The following is a 20,714-nucleotide window of genomic DNA, read 5'->3' on the forward strand; positions in this document are numbered from 1 at the left end:
CGCATCGAGACAGGGAAAGGAAAAAAAAAAACGATAATGTTACGTTATACCCGATAGTCTGCTGTTGTTAACAATAATATAGAGACACACACGAGACAAATTCATTCGCGAATTTGCTCGGTACACTCCGAAAAGTGTACGCCGTTGATGTAAAAAAAAAATGATGAAAAAAAAAACAGAAAAAGAAAGGACAAACGATCCATGTTACATTTAAACTAAGTTTTAGCGTTAAGCGTCGTTCGCATCTGGGAAGTTTCTCGACGGAGAGCGTCTATATTGTTAACAAAGTTACCGGGTAATAAGCGAGAAGAAGCTGAATGAGACGAGGATGAATGAGACGAAGATTTGGCCACTCTCTTAAATCGCTTCGAAAGCAAGCTGGACTGAGATTCGACGGCTTTACTTGGAGGATACGATGTATTTCATATCTTTGTCCGCTCAATTGTCCTTTTTTAATTAGTTAGTTTTTCCAAATTACAATCGCAATAGTGATGATTAATGATAAAAGTAAAAATATTAATATTTTTTTTACGCATGCAGGAACGAGTTTATTCGCGACCGTGAAGGTTTATCGGACGTAAATTCGCAAGCATTCGAATTTATCGCAGCGACATGCACGTATGTAAGAAATTTCGCTAATGAGAAAGATTTCTTTTCCTTTGAGAAACTTTCCAAACGCGTATGTCGCTCTTAATGACGTTTCCTCGCGTACGAACGGGAAATATATCGTAAATTGCGAAAATCGCGATCGATTTGACAGCACAGTTTTTCTTTCTCAAGTGTACGTTCGACGTGATACGAAACAAGAGTATCGTTATTAAGGGGTTTCCTTATACATACCTACCTACCTATCCATTTACCTATTTCCTCCCCTTCCTCTCCTCGTCCCTTTTTTCCCGCCTTCCTTTTTCAATCGCGACAAATACATCCCGGAAATATTTTTACATTTAAGCGTTACATATTTGGGTCGAAGGTGTTACCGATTTTTCGTAATAACAATAGCCTTCTAGCGCGCACGCGCAGAAGAGAAGAGATACCGTAGAGATTAGAGGAACACGGAGAGCGAATATAAAAAATAGTTTATATATATATATATATATATATATATATATATATATATATATATAAAAACTTGTGCGAATAAATGGTTATACTGACATATATTATGCGGAAGTATATCGAGTAGCACAAAAAAGATTAGATTAATATTTGTATGTCGTAGTCTGTATACATTGTATATAAGAGTGTTTCCCGGTTTACGTATCACGTTAAAATGATGGTATATACAAAAGCACATGGATGCTTGCTGAAAAACAAAGTTTGTTACCGCAAAATTTTGAAAATGCACGATGCTCCTCCCCTTTTTATCGTTAAAAAAAATACTGCTGTTTCCGTCGAGAAGAGAAATAGACACGATCCTCTCTCTCTCTCTCTCTCTCTCTTTCTCTCTCTCTCTCTCTCTCTTTTGATTTTCAATTTTTGTTTTCCACATTCTCTTAGAAGAGATTTTAATAACAATCGAGATGTGTGTAGAATCCATTGTATCTTTTCGTTCTCCCCTTTTTGAAAATTTTCTATTCTCGAATAAATACATTCGAACGCAGCTTTAGTTTGCTATAACGATACGGACGCTTTTTTATCGTTTATCCTCCAAGACAGCGATTCTGGCCATATTTAGAAGATGATTGTTATAATGCGAAAATATACAACACAAGGTGCCAAAAATGAATATAATGAATAGAACACGTAAGATCACTTTTTCGCGCGAACGATCACGTCATGCGAGTCGCGTATACGTGTTATAAGACACAAGAGGGAGGTAATTCGGGTACGCGCGATTTGATTAAGGAGAATTAAGTGTGTATCTACATTTCAATCTCTTGTACGAGAATAATCCGATATATAGAGTCGAGTAAGAGAGATAGATCTGCATGTTTTTTGCGTTGTAGAGAAGCGAGAACGATTCTTCTCAATGGATATTCGCGATGTCTCTATTCTTTGAATTGCTTTGTAAATTTTTTTCAGTCCTTTTACTACTCTGTTCAAATTTTTTCTATCGTATTTTCTACTGCAAATAACACGCTTGAAACACGGATAAATTGAAAATCTGTCTGATAAAGCAACTGACAAAAAACCATAGTCGGTTTAATGGAAAGTTCAATTTAAATTCTATTTTGAAATGAAATCAATTTATTAGTATCTATTATGTTTCTCGATTTAATCGATTTTTCTCTCGTTCGAGTAACTTCCCAAATAATAAAAATAGCCATTTTGGTGTAATTTGATGTAATTTCAAAATTTTTACTTCTTGGACTATTAACATCAATAATTTAGTCGTGTTAATTATCGATTATTTTCTAAAAATCGATCATTCGGTGAGAATTCAATCGTTGCTACAACGTTTGAAACATCAAACGATTTATCAAAAAAAAAAAAAAAAAAAAAAAAAAAAAAAAAAAAAAAAAAAACGCTTGTCTTGCTCTCTATGTCTCTCAACTAGTATATTTCAATTTGTTTCTTTTCTTAAGCTTCCCGCTCACAGAAAGAACCGTAATACTTCCTGCGATGATTTATTCTTCGTATTTCCATTCGATGTTTCACTAGCGTGTCATACCTGTCTGACAGTCTCTCATTGTCATGTTTTTTTTGTCTTTCTTCGTTCGTCGCGTCCGGATCCCATCCTCTTTACATTACCATGGTTTTAACGTTTGTTATAGACTGGGTTGAACGTCTAATGTTTAAGTACTTAGTTTTAAAGCGAAATGTCGTGTGTGTTAGGCGTACTATAATCCGTATCGTGATATATATATGTCGAAAAGCGTAGTCATAGCATAACTTAGTTGAGGACAAGCCGAAGGGGAGGATGAAAGAGTAAAAGCAGCGAAGCGATTGCCGGTAGATGTGACCGGTTCGCGAAGGGGCTTGCGGGATACACATTATATAGTTCTAAGTACTTAATGGTGAAAAAAAGAAACAAGAAAGAAACGAAGAGAAGTACTAGTGTATACTCGATAGTCCGATGTGGAAAGTGTGACGTGGGCCTTATATCATGGATTACCTCAATTGTAAGCAGCTTAAAAAAAAAAAAGGAAGAAAGAAAACGCAGTTTTTTCGTGCACTTGAAACCGATGTTGAAACCGATCTCGAGGCGAGAGAAATGTACCGTGTGATTCGTACTAGATACTAAAAATAAAGGAGCCATTCTACCTTCCGATAGTAGTTCGCTGTTGCACGACATACTCCCTACTGCATTATTATGCCAATCGAGACCGGAAATCAGGGATCTCGTTCTCTTGTGCTTTGCACTCGGCGAATTTTTCTACGGTTCATTACACATTCACTTCAGTGCAGTATTGGAGCAAAGAGCGAAAAAGAAATGAAGGATTTCTTGGCGTTATATTTTTAATTATCGAATAAAATGTTTATTAAAATATAGTAGACATAAAGAACTAATAAAAAAAAAATATGTGACTTCGCGTTATATTAAACTCTTCAAAGCTTTAATTTGCGCAAAGTCTTTCTCAGGTAATATTACAACTAATTAAGATTGAAGATCTTATATTGTCTAATTCGAATTAATTCAGTTGACAATCAGAAACAAAAATTAATTTCCAAGCTACTGAAACGGTTCATCGAGTGCAAAGTATTAAAGTGTCGCTTGATAGAAGACACATTTTTAAAAGCTCGTGATGCTTAAGTAAAATGGCTGTTTATAATCATCCAGAGAGACGCCAGAGAAGAAAGTGCTCATCCACATTATATTTTAATAAATAAAAAAAAGTTCTCGTAACTTTATACATCAGACTTTTGCCATTTTTGTCTAGCTTTCTGGATATAGACTGCATAACATTCTCGAACTGTATGTATATGTGTGTTTCAAAAGTGTTTTCTTTTGGAATATAAAAATAAATTTTAATTACTCTGGTAATAAAATGCTTTATAATAAAAAAAGAAACGAAATTTTTTATAGTGAAATATATAAAATATATAAAAGATTCCATGAATATTTTTAGGAGCTCGTATTTTATGAAGATTTAAAGATTTTTTTGTTTCGATAATTAAATTTGATTATCTTTTGAAACATTAACATGCAAATTCATTAGTATTCGGTTTTATCTTTATCCGCGATTTTGTTTCTAAGTGCCTAAAGTAGCAAGCAAAACATGTTTAATTGAATTTCTCAAAACATTTAGAGAATCGTATATGATCGTGCTAATTACAATTCAGGTACCAATTCTGAAAGTGTATCCGTGTTACTTTAAAAAAAAAAAGAAATGTATTAGTACTCTACTTATTTTCGACTCCTATTCGTCGTCAAACGATACGGTCTGCGACAGTGAACTAGCAACATATCTCTGCATACATGTATATACTCGTATATAAATATATATATATATATACATATAGTAAGTGTTAAGTCAATGCACAATTATGTATGCACATCAACCGAGCGCCAGTGGATGCAATTTTTCGCATATGGACTGTCATAAGCTTATCGAAAAATGCGGAGAAGGCGATTCGGAGCGGATTCGATTTGTAATTGTGATTTAATAATTTCTCCGCATCTAGCTTGAAAAGTGCGAATTTCATACATTGAGCACAATCTGAGACAAATGAATTGTTTTTGAAGAAGAGACAGAGATATTTTCTTCTTCTGAAATATCCGAATCGCGTTCTTTATGCATATCCTCCCGAGACCTGACACTATTCTCCTTTTAGTGCGCATCGCACGCATATCTGTATTGCTTCAATATACATATATACATATATATATATATATATATATAAAATTTAGAATCTCGAGAGTAGCGATCATTTAGCAAATTAATATAATTATTTTTATAGCAAGTAACAAGCATAATATATACTTTTCTTATGACGATTACACGCCAAAACGCATGTGTGTATCATCCTAATGTATTACATATATTATATATGATGTACATAAATACAAATGTGTGAGCAACAACAATTGAATTATTATATATTACACGTTTTTAGGTGCATTTCATCTGTTATATATATATATATTTTATGCACTAAAAATAAAAAGAAAAAAAGACAGAAAGAGAGAGAGAGAGAGAGAAAATAAAAAAGTTTACTTATGTAATACACTCATTCATAACATATACACGTATTCTACAAATTTTAATATGTCAATTGCAAACATTTACTGCTATCTATTTATTGTTGCCGAAAAGACAGTGGTTGTGTTGTTCCATATAATGCAAACCATAAATATTTTTATAATAAATCAGCGAAAATATAAAGGAAAATTGTTTGTTGACCATAAAAAAATGTGTGATATACGCGGTGCGCTGAGTCTCGGGAAGATACTCAATCATCAAATTCGCTTTATGACTTACATAAACCATTTTGGCTAGAGTTTCTTTTTCTTTTGCCATTTGATTATGAAAATGTGCGTGCGATAACATTACTATACCGAAGGTAATTTGGACACAATATATCGAAAGAACAGATTGTATATCCCTACAATAAAGACCTAAGCGTTTTATCTGTACATGATATGTGTTGTGTCAAAGCTTTTATGCACGATTAATATATAAATACCCTTATATAATTAAGATTGCAAATTTTTTGAATTATCTTTCTCTCATCACTTTGAGAGATACGTCAAGAAAATTTTATATATTATATTTTGTCTTAGATTTTTTGAAAGTAAACTTTTACAACATTTGAAATTTAAACTCATGTAAATTATACGATTTAATTTTTTTATATAATATTTCTTTTTTCTATATATTTTTGTTTTAACAAGTTTTTTAAAAAATTAATAAAAGATAATATATAAAATAATTTTTAATTATTATTAGAAATAATTTAAGAAATAATTTATAATAAGTAAAAAAATACAAATTAAATACATACAAAAAAAACAAGAATTAAATATAAAAATATATTCGATTATATAGATCAATATGTACATATATATAAAACTGTCCAAACATCTCTTTCTCTATAATACATATTTATCTGAAATATTATCTCGATTAATTATTTTTCGAAAAATGAGTTTCATATATTTGTTTAAGAGTTTAATAAATATTTTTGAAACGCTTTTTTCCAAGTTAAATGTATCATAAAAATAAATTATATACAGGGTGAATCATAATGGATGTAACAACCTTTTACCATTAGAGATCAATTATCGACTGCAACTGTAATCAATTGAATGATTCATAGATGACAGCTGCTTGGATCGACCGTGTCTGCAGTAACGTACAAGCGAGTTAAATACTGTGAATTAAATAATATACATATTCCATGCATACTTTTCTAATATATTTAACTTTTTTATGTACATATTTTGCTTTCTACACGGTTTTTTTCTAATAACGCGATTTCTTATTATTGTGAAACGTATCTGCCACATAAAAAGAGATATCTTTTGCATTCGTGTATTTTTTAATACGATTTTTTTTTAAATAATGATTTTTTAATACATAGAATTTGACGGCGATTTTTTTCATTCTTACACAAATCATTTTAACGCGTAAAAAGAGTTGGATTGGTAAAGATACAAAAGTATTCTTTTTTTATTAAAAAAAATGCGTAATTCTGCTTTCTACAAGAATTATTCTACTTATTATTAATTTTCTAAGTTATAACTTTTACATTCTTAATATCTACAGCAGAATATTTCTTGTAGAAAGTAGAATTACGCATTTTTTTTTATAAAAAAGGAATACTTTTGTATCGTTTACCAATCCAACTCTTTTTACACGTTAAAATGATTTGTGTAAGAATGGAAAAAATCGCCGTCAAATTCTATGTATTAAAATACCATTATTTAAAAAAAATCGTATTAAAAAATACACGAATGCAAAAGATATCTCTTTTTATGTGGCAGATACGTTTCACAATAATAAGAAATCGCGTTATTAGAAAAAAACCGTGTAGAAAGAAAAATATGTACATAAAAGAGTTAAATATATTAGAAAAGTATGCATAGAATATGTATATTATTTGATTCACAGTATTTAACTCGCTTGTACGTTACTGCAGACACGGTCGATCCAAGCAGCTGTCATCTATGAATTATTCGATTGATTACAGTTGCAGTCGATAATTGATTTCTAATGGTAAAAGGTTGTTACAACCATTATGATTCACCCTGTATATATATATATATATATATATATATATATATATATATATATATATTAAATGATTATAATTTTAGGAAAAAAATATATATGTATATATATCTATATTACACATTATATTACATGTATAAACATTATATTATATGTATGAAAAATTATTTTTATTGAAAGCCAAAGAAAATTATTGTACATAATTTGCTAAGTCAATAAGCAGTGTCATGCATAAAATTGCTGAAAGCTATTTATCATTTTTCTTATCATTTCCGTCATTTACATCTTTCAATTATGCATGTATGCTTTATTGAATTCGATTCGAATTTGAATATAAATTTATTTAGATCGAAGCTATAAATTCAATAAATCACAGTTAATTTTGTTGCAAAAAGTTTAAATTTATTTACTTATTATGGATAAATAAATTGCATTATGATTCCATATCATATTAAACATTTTCAGATTATCAATTTATGAATATTGCGCAATATACATATACAACTGTAATTTATAATAATTAAATTAGGATTTGCGAAATTTAGAGAAGAAAGATAATCTTCAAACGATAATATTTTTTAAATTCTCCAATACAAATGTCGTACTAATATATTTTGTAGGAGAAAATAAATAAAATAATGTTTATGCATAGAAATAAAATCTTGCATATTTTTACTAATGTAACAAAGAGAAGAAGTTTGTTAGATATAATATTATTGCATACATTGACATCTGAATAGGTAGACGGAGCCTTTTGAGAGGGGTAACTCATAAATACAATAAGGGGGGAGTGCATGAACTTTGGTTAATTTCGTCAACGTTCGACTATATTCGGACACAATTTGACATTACATGACGATTCCATTGACATCATCGATTCTCAACTAGATCTTCACAGAAATGTTTAAAGAGTGTTTATTTAGAGAAAATCGTTAACGTCGCTAAATATAAAAATAATATAAATATATAATAATATTAAATAATATATAAAATATACATATATAAATATTTATATACATACATATATATATATATATATTTATATACATACATATATATATATATAAATGTATATATATTTAATATTATTTAATATATATATATATATATATATATATAAATTTATATATATTATTTAATATTATTTAATATATATATACATATATATATATATATATATATATATATTAAATAATATTAAATAATATATATAAATTTAAAAATAATATAATAAATATAAAAATAATATGACATTAGTTACAACACAACTTCACACAATACATGTAAGCTGGACTTTGATGTCAATGATTGGAATCGTATTATTAACCGATCATTATCGGAAAAACCGAATTCAACCGAAGTTCGTAGAGTCCCTCCTTATTGCGAATATCAAAGCCCCCCTCGTCTTAATCGATAGCTAATGCTTCGTCTATCTATTCAGATGTTAATGATTGCATATTATTTGTGGCAAAAAACACAAACTTCACGATATATGTACAGGATAACTTACAAATATGGAGAAATGAAATTCATAACAAATCTGATGAAGAATGTATTGTTTATTTCTTTCTTTCTTCAAAAAAACTTGTTAAGATGACATATTGATTACATTAGTGTAACCCAGAAGTTCCGTGACAGTATTAGCAAGTTTAAAGGAGATGTTCTTCATCAAAAGTCGACTTTTGATTCCAGCGTTTTGTAGCGCCAAGTGATACAGATCAGCATAAAACTGTTGGAAAAGACATTCTTCAGTCAGTTATAATTTATGATTTTTTTTAAATGTATTGTCTTTTGGATTCGAGATATGTCAGAGAAATTTTGTATTGACTTATATTAATCTTTCGTAAAATTTAGATGCAGAGTAAGCTATATAATTTAATTTTTATGAGATTATATATGTATTTCTTTAATCACATCTTTGCTCATGATGTGTACATAATTATATATTTTGAATTGTTCTCGAACGGATCGATTTATCTTTAAAATAATTAAACATCAAATGATTGACGTAGTGCTTTAATATTTTGTTAATTAAATGTATTTACCTTTGAATTTTCACCATCCAGAGGTACATCGGAAAATTCTGAACTCACTTCGGTACAGGATACTGTCATTGTTCGCGAGGGAGTTATCAAAAGAGTCAAATTAGTTCGCTAGAAAAAAGGAAAAATAAGATATTCTGTGATAGAAAATCTCTTTAGCCTTCTGTTTTTATTATGTATCCTGCTGCTCGAACGGGAATAGTTGTAACAATGAATCGCTCGACAAACAATCAAATGCTCTACCTCTTTCGCAACGCATCCATGATGTTCTTTGAATTGTATCACAATTTCTCTGGAATTTCGACTAGCATTCCAGCGTGACCAAGAGAATGTATACGTTGTGCAAAGCATAGCGATACATTCTCGCAAGTGCTTCTCCGTTGCCGGATGCTTTACTGACAGAGCCTTTACATAACTAAAGGCATCTCGCTCTGGAAACAGGTCGCATCCAGCATTACGCATCTTCTGTAAAAGAAAAAGATTTGGTGTTAATAAAAAGAAGATAGAAAGAGAGAAGGAGAAATAGAGAGATTACCTCAATCAAGAGATATAATTTCATATATTCCCCAATCATTTCTTTGAGCGCCGTTGACATACCGCCAGCCAGCGAATTTAGACAGATCAAGTCCTCCTACGAAAACTGAATGACATTATTGAATTCATTGCAACATAATTTACATTTTATTTTGAGAAATAGTAACGTTCGCGATATTATTAAGATGCATTTTTAAAAATATGAGAATATCTCGCACGTACACGTAAAAAAATGTATACAAATGTATATAAGAAGGCATTAACGCATTTTGCATTATCGTTTTTCTTTTTTCATTGAGAATTTTTATCTAAAATCATCTTCTCTACATATGAATGTTATTTGAGCAAACTAAAAAATTCATAAAATTTACCCTAACGATAAATTCTGCTTGAATGATGGCACCGGATATATTGAGCACAACTCCGCCGCGCGCGTTTCTGCCCATTTCGGGCTTGAGCTCCCAACTTTGAAAAGGAATGTTGACGAACTTGAGGGCAGCAAGGCCATGGATGCCCAGTCTGCCAGTTCTAAACGTGATAGTTTGCTTCTCCTCGTTGTACTTGATATCGTGTACGTCCTGCGTGGACCATAACTTTTTCTCGGGTATCCAGTGCGCTACTAATGGCGGTTCAAACCAAATAATAGAACTGGGAAGTCTGAAAAAAATACGTACGCGATTAGTAATCAATGTGAAAATGAGAAAGAAATTGGACGCGAGTGAGGTTTTGATCTTGATCCTCTCAAGAAAATTTTATCCAAATTAATTTTTATAATTTTCTTCCTTCTAAAGAAGCGACCTGTCTATAAGAGAACTTTTCATGTGTCTAGCCATTGTATCAAATTTCCTAATAATTACTTTTTAAGTGATTCATCTATTCCACAATTTCGCTTGTTACGTTATAATAAAATCTTGCTTGTAACAAGATTACAAGGAATTTATTAGATTATGAAAGAGATACTCTGAGAAAGGATAAGTTTGTTGGAAACTGTGTGTTATAGAACATACTTCAAAGTTACCAGAACCAGCTCCTCCATCGCAGTCTCCAGAGCTTTCATCTCTGCTTCGATCACTTCCGGTGTTCTTTCAGAATCAGGCGCCGGCGGTGGCGCCTTATATGGTTTACAGAATGGTACGAATTTCAATTTCTTGGGAATTTGTACTGCAAAGAAGATGAATTTTAAATATGAAAAGATATATTTATAAATATAATAATTATTTGGAATTAAAATAATCATGTGTTACATGTCGTAAGCATGATATCTTTGATCATGTCCTTTGGTTGCGGCGGCTGATAAACTAAATCGATATGCAATATACCGCCGAGTATCCTGTATTTTCGCAAATTTATTTCCGTTTTCTCGCATCGCGTAAACAGTAATTTTCTAATTTCCTTTCGCGATTCATCTGTAAAGAAGGGAAACAATAATATATTTTTCTTTTCGTTATATTAATCACTTCGATTTTCCACGGAATATTAATAATAATTCCGTGATATTATAAATAAATTACAACAAATCGAAAAGATTTCTATGAGTTATTTAGTCCTATCTTTAACATAAAATAAGAAGAAAAAATTGTGTAATGAAATTAAAAAGAATTCGTGACGCATCAAAATATGCGTGTTCGTAGATTGGAAATACAGAGATTCGTGTACCCTCTCTCTGTAAAATTATCTCGTCCGGTGTAGGTAAATACGGTAGCTGTTCCGTTTCCTGTTCCGGTTCTGGACGCTTTGCTCCCGGCGCACCCGCTTTCTTTGGCTGCTTCCCTTTCCTCTCGGGTTTCGTGGGCACCTGAACCGGTGGGTTCTCTATTCTCTCGAGTATAGCTTTTTTCTCTTCCAGTCGCAAGTAACGGCCTTCGACCTGATCCTCGCGTATTTTCAATTTTGTATCATACTCGTTTTGGCAGAAAGAAAGAAAATCTAAAATATTCACGTAAGAAGAAAATCCAAGTCACAGAGATGAAAGTATACCTATAGTATTCGCGTAATAAATACATAAATATTGACAATATTTGCAGTACATACCTATATCATACATGCTTTCGTATTCGTCTGGCAATCTTGGCACGACATACGAGATCGCGCAATCGGAATTGTAATCGTGATTTAGCCACAAGGCCCGAATCGCCATGCAGTAGCAATCGATGTCGAGAGGCATCTTGACGGTCAATTCCAACTCCTCGAAATGCACTTCGATCGGTTTTCTATCGAAAAATACGAGCGATCGTTATTCCAACTAAACTGACATACGTTTATACACATGGGGAAGCAAATAGATAAATGTATCCACGATCGTCGACACGTGCCGATCTTTATCGGTGACCTGTTTAAGTCCGATGGGCAATTTTATCAAAGCCCAAACGCAGTAAATAATCTGATCGGAGACGTTGGTATATCTCGCCGTTTTTATACCCTCGCGAACCATGTCCCTCTCTATTTCACGCAGGAGAGAGTAACACGCCGCGTCTGTCCATTCTCGAAGCTTGTCTCGGAATCGTTGTCTGATCTGTGCAAAATACAGAATGATGCGAATGATTTTTGAACGATCACTTTATGAAAAGTGAAAACCACAGCGAGTTAATCGATCGACTCACCATCTCGCATTCGGTTATGTAATCGGACGGTCTCGTTATAGAAAATCGTATTATCTCATCGAGTCTCGTTAAAAGCTATAAAAAAGATTTTACTCTCGTACAACTGGTAGAAAGAATGTTTTATTCACAAATTAACAGCGAACGGAAATGTCTACTTTGACAAATTAAATGACGTAATATTTAATTACGATACTGATTATCTTAATCGTATAAAGATTCACGTACGCTGATGATAATATTGTATCTCACGATGAAATTGTTCATGTTAACTTTCTCATCCTCCATGGACCATAAAAATATGTAGGTATTCATTTCGGATAAGCTCCCGGGGTCTGGCAATCCATCGCATGTCATATATCTGAGCCACTATAAACAATTATTACATTATAATGATGTTCTATCACGTGATCGTATTTATAAAAGCCTTTTTTTTATTTATATAATCTAAATTTAATTCTTATATTTAATTTTACGATTCAACAACAAAAAATAACTTTTTTCACAATTTAAATCGCAAATTTCTTTGTATTGTAATATGCAGAAATTTGCAGGAATTTGCAGGAATTTAAAAAAGCCGCTGCAAATATTATTTTTTTTTCTTATCGAATTATGTCATTAATATACTCGAAACATTTAATTTGTGCTAGCAAATCAATAAAAGTATCAGTAAAAGTATATGAAATCAATAAAAGAATCAGTAAAAGTATATGAAAAACATATATACGTATGTATATATTATATAACAATATTAACAGAATATATTCTATAACAATAAATGTAACAAAAGAACAGGGTATTTACATTTTCCTCTTCTTCGGTGACAGCTACGTATTTTGCAAACGCATCTTTATAATTGCGAAGCACACATTGCGTCTCCTCCAACTGAACTTTACGCATCTGCGCATCCTGTTCCTCAAGTAACGCTTGTCTCTCCATATTGTACTTCTCCATACGAATTTCCTCATGCATGTCTTTAATCATCTGCGTTCTTTTCAAGATACTTTGCGTTAATATATTAATAAAAAAAACTTAAACTCTAAAAGCTCAAAGTGTCATATTTTATCAATTGACAACAAATTGTTGGTATGACAGATTAATCTGTTTTTAGATAATCTGTGAGAATTTTTTTTCAAATCGATTCACATAATGTCGCGAATTGATGCAAAATTAGTCGGGATAATAAAGTTGGAAAATTTTTTTAGATTAACTTGACTTGATTCAGGACTAAATAAGTATTGATTATACACGCGCTTTTACATCTAGTGTTTATGCGTTAAATAATTTAATCTTGCTTCCTCTTCTTTCGTGTATCACTGAATAGCTTTTACCTAATTTTCTCGGCTTCAGCAGCTGCGTTTGCCGCCTGTTCTTTCTCCAACGCTGTGCGTGCTTTCTTCGTCATTATTTCAATTTCTAGAAGCTTGGGCTAAATCGATCGTACGATAATATATCCTTCCTTTAATAATGTGGTTACGTGCAAAATATGCAATGATTGATACCTGAAAACATGACAGTTATTTATGATATTTTCCAATATCTTTTTGATATTATTAAAAGATATTTTTAAAAAGTTGAATAAAAATTGAATGCAATATGCTTTATATATAATTAAAAAATACTAAATAGAATATAATAAGAATATAAGAATAATTAGAATACAATATCACAATTAAAGTAACCATAAAATGATCTTTTTAGTCTTAATTTTTTCGTTTAATGATAAAAAGTATATAATTAATATTAAATCAAAAATCTATATGATTTTCTGTTTGCTGATGTCGAAATTGTAGATATATTAATTAACATAGCAAAAATTTAATAATAAAGAAAACATTTGCATTGCGATAGTCGAATTTTATAATATTTAGATATGTAACAGAATTACCTGTATCACATTCCATTCACGTAACTGAAACAAAAATTTATTCAGAAGCAATATATATGTATATAATAGTATAGTATTTTTTATATCTTTTTATCTGATACATATCTTAATACATACAAATATACATGTGAATGCTTTATAATAAAAAATATATCTTTTAACATGACAATATTTACATATTGTATTATTTATAGAAATCATTGTATAATTTATCAGTTAATTATTCATTGGTATACAATTGCTTAAATTTAAAATCGAATCGAACAAGCTACGTCACAAAACGTGCGTTAATTAATATAAATATGGAATTGTCAAAAAATTTGTTTACGATACAATGTAACTTTCTTTTAATATCTGTGAAAAAGAAACATCAAAAAAGTCTCTCGAACGATTAAAAAATATCTATTAAATTACAAGAAAAAAAAGATATTAAAATAATAAATTATTTTCCTGTAAAAGTGTGATATAATTGATTTCTAAATCAATTATAAATGAAATCTAGGTTTAAATCTAGCCCTTTCTAGTAAATAATCACAACAAATATATAACATACTAGAGACGAGAAAGCCGATAGTTTTCTCATCCTTGATAATTGCCATTGTATAAGGCTTTCATCTTTCTCGTGATTGTCATACAAAATTTCCGGATCTGAGATACAACAAAAATGATCTTTGTCTTTGAAAAGAAATATCGCGTCTATCAGCCTAGTTTCTTATCTCCAATGCTCTCCACAGTCACTTTTGCAATTTTAACTTTACTCCGAATAGGATCCCTAAAGTAAATAGAAAAATTTTAATAAAAAAGAATAAAAACCTCTTACGTTAATATAGATAAAGTCTTTTCAAACATGATGAAATTGTGCAAATAATCAATATCAATAAATATCATCTTTATGGCGCGAACAATTATATGATCATATGATATTACATATAAAATTTTCATACTTTTCGAGAATGTCTTCGTCAGGATCGAAACGAATAGGACTAAAAGCAACAACGGAATGTCGTGCTTTATGCAGGATTTCTTCTTCAGATTCCATATTAATAGCGTACATCCGCATTATATAAGCGTTCTGCTCTTTATTGCGTTCAATTATTGAGTATCGTAAAAGATATCCTCACGGAAAGATTGCATGATTGAAAATGGAATACAATAATGCTAAATGTAACGCATATAATGCTAAATACGCCGCATTAAGAAAGCGAGGAAATGATCAAATATAAAATGGTGCAAGTCATTCCAATCGAAATTCAATCGAATTTCTCGTCAATGAGATTCATTAATTTCAAAAACTTAGGTTAATCAAAAACACACGTCAAATATCGCATTATACAGTATGCGTATGCTCGCATACACATCAATATACATTGATGTAATAAAACAAAACACTAAAATCATTTAATCATTTAGTTACCAAAAATTATCATTAAATAGTAAAAAATGTTTGAAAACATATATATTATATTTTATATATTTAAAAATATATAAAAATATACATGTACGATGCTACTAATTACATACATATACGAACATTTTTGAGTAATTTGCGTAGGAACACTTTTTTATCTCATGATAATGTATGTAAACAAAGTTAAATGCTACAAAATTGAAAACAACTTATTGAAATAAATTTATATTTATGGTTGACTTTTTTGTATTTAACAGCGAATTTACATAATTAATTTTACTTTAAAATGCTAAAGAAAAAATGTATTTTTATTTGTATGCCATCAAAATATACAAAAATAGGAAAAGATGTGGATATATATGAATTTGCATTTTCAAATTTAACTTTTATAACACAAAAATATGTATGAATATGCATACGATATGATATATACCGGCTATAAAAAATATTTCAAGAAGAATTATAATGTGATAAAATAATGATCGATATTTAAATTAAATGATTAAAATTAAACGTTAATAAATTAGTCGCCGGTTCACAGATTAATGTCGCTTACAAATTGATGAGTAATGCAGGAATAATACAAATATATATATAAGAAATATTTCATTTATCGATCTTTTCAGATTCATTCGTGATTTTATTCGGATACATTGTTATAAGATAACAATAGAATTTATAAGTTTTCTATAATCCATTTGACTGAATACGCGCATTATTTTATTTTCGGTATATTTAATCATTTCGATATTGTTACAATTGTGAAAAATGGATAAAGAAACGACTTTGTCGATACCAACATTTTATTCTGGAAGAAGTATATTTATCACAGGCGCATCAGGATATTTGGGAAAAGCGTTGATAGAAAAATTGCTGAGATCATGCCCCGATACGCGAGAAATATTCTTATTAATGCGCCCGAAGACCAATATGTGCATTGAGGAAAGACTCCAGCAAATACTGGCAAACTCGGCAAGTAGTATAAGAGAAACAGTTAAAAATATTAATATTAATTTATATTTATAATAATATTACATATATACAAGAAAGTTCAATACATATTGCAAGCAACTCCAGAACAATTTGACCTATTCATACTTTTTAAATGTCCAGACGAACTTTATAACAATGATAAAGTACGCCCTTCATAAAATAACTTTAATTTTAATTTTAAGTAGAATTGTAAAAAAAATTTATAATTTTTCGAATTGTACGGAAATACAAACTTTATGTAAAAAAATCGAATTATTAACTTGTACTTCCCTCATCTTAGTCTTGTATCATCAAGTCCACTTTATATATAATATTGTATCATAAAAATGTTGTATTTATTAATAATTCGTTTATTTATTTATTTCTATCTGTATATACACACACACACACACACACACACACACACACACACACACACACACACACACACACACACACACACTCTAAAACGTATAGATTTTCCAAATTTATAGGATTCAAGAAAATTATACCATTTTATGTGTATTATTTTCTGCAGTTATTTGATAGATTACGCAACGAACGACCCCATTGTTTCAAAAAATTGATTCCGTTGAAGGGTGATATCAAAATCGAGGGATTAGGTTTGTCATCTGTTGACAGAAACACTTTGATCGAAAGGGTATCTATAATATTTCACGTAGCGGCGAATGTGAGATTCGATAATACACTAAAGAAGGCTATATTTATAAACCTTCGGGCGACAAGAGACATCTGCGTTTTAAGCAAAAGTTTAAAAAATTTGATGGTAAGTGATCATATAGAAATATCGAGATGATATGTTTTTCATCTGAAAATTCTGCGCGATTAATTACAATTTAAAATAATTCCTCGCAAATATTATCGCATCAACTAAATTTTATTCTTAAGGTTTTGGTGTATGTCAGCTCGACTTATTCGCAAGTCGATAAATTCGTCGTCGATGAGATCGTATATCCAATGGAAATCGACTGGAGAAAAACAATTCAAATTGCCGAAACCATGGATGATTATGTCTTGGAGGTATTTAAATCAAAGTGAGTGTTAAATTTTTACATTGATTCCTCTATCTCATATTTTATGATATTTTTTAATAAGTTATAAAAATTATATATGTACTTTTATTATAATAATTTTATATACCTTTTGATAAAGTTTAAATTCTTTTTTATTTACATATTATATTTATAGCCATTGCATTGCAAACAACTTTAAAATAATTTTCTGTTCAGTGCTCATTTGAATTATTTAATTTTTCATAATTAATCTGAATAATATTGTTTTCTTACATTTCTATTTATGTAGCTCTGACATATCTTCGAGATTATTTGCAGATATTTAGGCGCAATGCCGAATACATACACATTTACCAAAAAACTTGCGGAACAGGTGATAACTGATTATTCCGAATCACTGCCATGCGTGATTTGCAGACCATCTATAAGTACGTTATGTCAAATAAATGTATATATCATAAAAGAATATTTTAACGTAATTTATCACTATGATTCAATGTAATTGTAATTATGATTGGTTTTATGGATTTTATATATAAATTTTATATACAAATTACTCCACACACGTTTAATATACAATTCTTTTAATATTAAACAAAGATAAATTAAACAATTTACGTTTTACATTATTTCGAATAATATCAAAACAGTTTTTTATAAAATCAAAAAGTATTATCCTATGTTTCTTCTTCTGCATAATTTAAATTAAATAATAAGATAATCTATATACAGATTTATTGATATGAAATTCTCCTAAATTAAAATTTTCTATATCCAGTTTCACCAGCGATAAACGAACCTGCAAAAGGCTGGTTGGAAAACTTTAACGGTCCAGTGAGACTGATGGTCGGTTGTGGAAAAGGGATAGTACGAGTGTTTTACAATAATCCATTTGCTTCTGACAATTATATACCAATTGACACTGTTGTTAAAGCTATGATTGTTGCGACATGGAAGCGTGGCGTGATGAAGTACGTAGAAGTAGATAAATTGCATTCTTATAAATCGTTTTTTATTCGAGAAATAGCTGTAGAATATGTCATATAAAATTATTTAATATATATTATAATATAATTAAATATTATTAAAAGTATATTTAATTAATTAAATAATTATAAAATTTAAAATACGATAAAAAAATATGTTATAGAAAGTTTGTATAATAAGTAGTAATATCGTTTTCTGTAAGTTATTTAATGATTATTTCAATTTTTAATTTTATTAGCAAGAACAACGATATGGAAAATATTCATCCACTCGTTTATAATTGCTCGACTGATCATAACACGAATCTATCACGCTTAACAATGTTGCAAATGAGCAAGCGAATCCTCCTTTCGGAGATTCCTTTTGAAAACATAATCTGGACTCCTGAAACAGTTATGATACAGAATCATTTTTTTTATAGAATATTAGTATTACTGCTGCACGTGATACCGGCCATATTTATCGACGGATTATTACGAATTGTAGGCAAAAGTTCTAGGTAAAATTTTATTGATCAATTACAATGTACTTGTTAATCTTAATTCAAAGAAGATTAAGAAAACAAAAATAAACTTAAACATATTTTACCTTACATTATACAATATAATATAAATAGGGAGACGTTAAGGAAACTTTTCTAAAAATTCTTTTTCTTGGATCAAAGTAATTTCTTCCTGATTGTTAAAAAGAAATATATTAAGAAAAAAATATTATTATAGAACAGAATAGTATTTTATTTTGTAGAAATATATACACTTATACATCGAGACGTTAGTAAAATTTTGTTTAAATATTTTTAGATTATTGAAACAATATAGGAAAATATTTACAGTTAACAATCATGTCGCGCATTTTTTATTCAACGATTGGGACTTTCGAAATCAAAAACTATTAAGTTTATCAAATGAAATACCGCTTGGCAATCAACAAGATTTTGGGTTTATGGCAGACGTAAATTACAATGGTGACAAGCTACTGTATTATAAGTGAGTAAAACAAAAACTGTTCATCGCACGATCGCAAAATTTACCTATTTTCAGAAAACAAGCAAAAGATTAGTATTAATCTCATTTTTGTTTCTCTTGAAAAATATTAATTTTAAGAAAAAGTAACAATCAGTTCTAAAGACGAAAACATTTTTTAATAAAATAAGAACAATTTTGTGTATCTGATTAATACTGCGAGACTCATAAAAAGTTTTTTTGTATAAAATGTGTTATCGAATAAAATATTTTCTCTCGTAGAAATTGTCTAATTGGAGGTAAAATTTTTCTTTTAAACGAGAGCATGGATCAAACAAAGTTAGATGCAACGAGATTCCATCATAAAAGGTGAGATTTTAAAGACTGCATGTTCCACAGTTATATACAAAACATTACGCTATTCCTTCGTATTTATTGTTTTAGTCGCATAACAAATAAATTTTTTCACATAATTATTGTAGCTATAAATATTTACATTACTCAAAATAATTTAACTTTCTCATAATACTTAGAAAACTTAGAATACTTAGAATACTTAGATAAGTCTTTATAAATATTATAATAAATATATAATACTTTGATTTTTCTTGATTTATTAAACTTTATTTGATGTTTGATTATTAAACTTGGTTTATGTTTTGAGCAAAAAAAAAAATATATATATATATATATATGTGTGTGTATAAAACTAAGCTTTCTTTATAGATTTAATTAGTCGAATTATTTTAAGAGAGATCTAATTAATGATTTGAAACAAACATTATTATTATTGTTAGTCCCGAATAATAATTAAATTTATTTTATGACTACAGAATGCTTTGGATAGACAGAATTGTGAAAATATTAATCGGCATTGTCTTCGTATGGATAATATGGACTCGATATATGAACATGTATTGATTGTTCTACGAGAGATAATTTGGCTTCATAAATAACCGTGGTCATATCGAAATATAATCTAGATCATTAGTAGATTTATAGATAACTGTATACAAATTGATTTCTGTAATATCTAATTTATTTCTATATTATATAATAATATAGAAATATAATTTCGCATTTATATTAATATAATTTTGCCTTTAACTATTGTATTATTAAAGAAATATAATCGAATATATATTTTGTTTGGTGATAAAAAGGAAAATTTG

The 20,714-nt window shown here is 29.5% G+C and overlaps 2 protein-coding genes across 3 annotated transcripts; one reads left to right on the top strand and one right to left on the bottom strand.

Annotated features, from left to right (window-relative positions):
• Positions 1–8,679: 8,679 nt before the first annotated feature.
• LOC105250576 (axonemal 84 kDa protein) lies at positions 8,680–15,462 on the bottom strand. Its single transcript, XM_011256743.3, has 17 exons — positions 15,124–15,462; positions 14,896–14,951; positions 14,180–14,203; positions 13,623–13,793; positions 13,096–13,282; positions 12,520–12,660; positions 12,295–12,369; positions 12,007–12,206; positions 11,726–11,904; positions 11,351–11,620; positions 10,939–11,100; positions 10,702–10,855; positions 10,066–10,351; positions 9,696–9,791; positions 9,404–9,625; positions 9,164–9,271; positions 8,680–8,847 (listed from the first exon to the last, which is right to left on the bottom strand). The coding sequence occupies exons 4-17, from the start codon at positions 13,694–13,696 to the stop codon at positions 8,707–8,709; spliced, it is 2,295 nt and encodes a 764-aa protein (XP_011255045.2). The 5' UTR covers positions 13,697–13,793; positions 14,180–14,203; positions 14,896–14,951; positions 15,124–15,462; the 3' UTR covers positions 8,680–8,706.
• Positions 15,463–16,256: 794 nt separating this feature from the next.
• Positions 16,257–20,504, top strand: LOC105251107 (fatty acyl-CoA reductase 1-like). 2 transcript variants are annotated; one of them, XM_025409025.1, is made up of 9 exons: positions 16,257–16,559; positions 17,098–17,346; positions 17,469–17,614; positions 17,912–18,021; positions 18,372–18,564; positions 18,819–19,079; positions 19,381–19,566; positions 19,825–19,911; positions 20,376–20,504. In XM_025409025.1, the coding sequence occupies exons 1-9, from the start codon at positions 16,356–16,358 to the stop codon at positions 20,461–20,463; spliced, it is 1,524 nt and encodes a 507-aa protein (XP_025264810.1). In that variant the 5' UTR covers positions 16,257–16,355; the 3' UTR covers positions 20,464–20,504. The 2 variants fall into 2 exon arrangements, with proteins under 2 accessions (XP_025264810.1, XP_025264811.1); XM_025409026.1 differs by having other exon boundaries at positions 19,002–19,079.
• The last annotated feature ends 210 nt before the right edge of the window (positions 20,505–20,714 follow it).

Source organism: Camponotus floridanus, unplaced genomic scaffold (assembly GCF_003227725.1).
Source record: "Camponotus floridanus strain SB8 unplaced genomic scaffold, Cflo_v7.5 scaffold24, whole genome shotgun sequence".
Lineage (NCBI taxonomy): Eukaryota > Metazoa > Arthropoda > Insecta > Hymenoptera > Formicidae > Camponotus > Camponotus floridanus.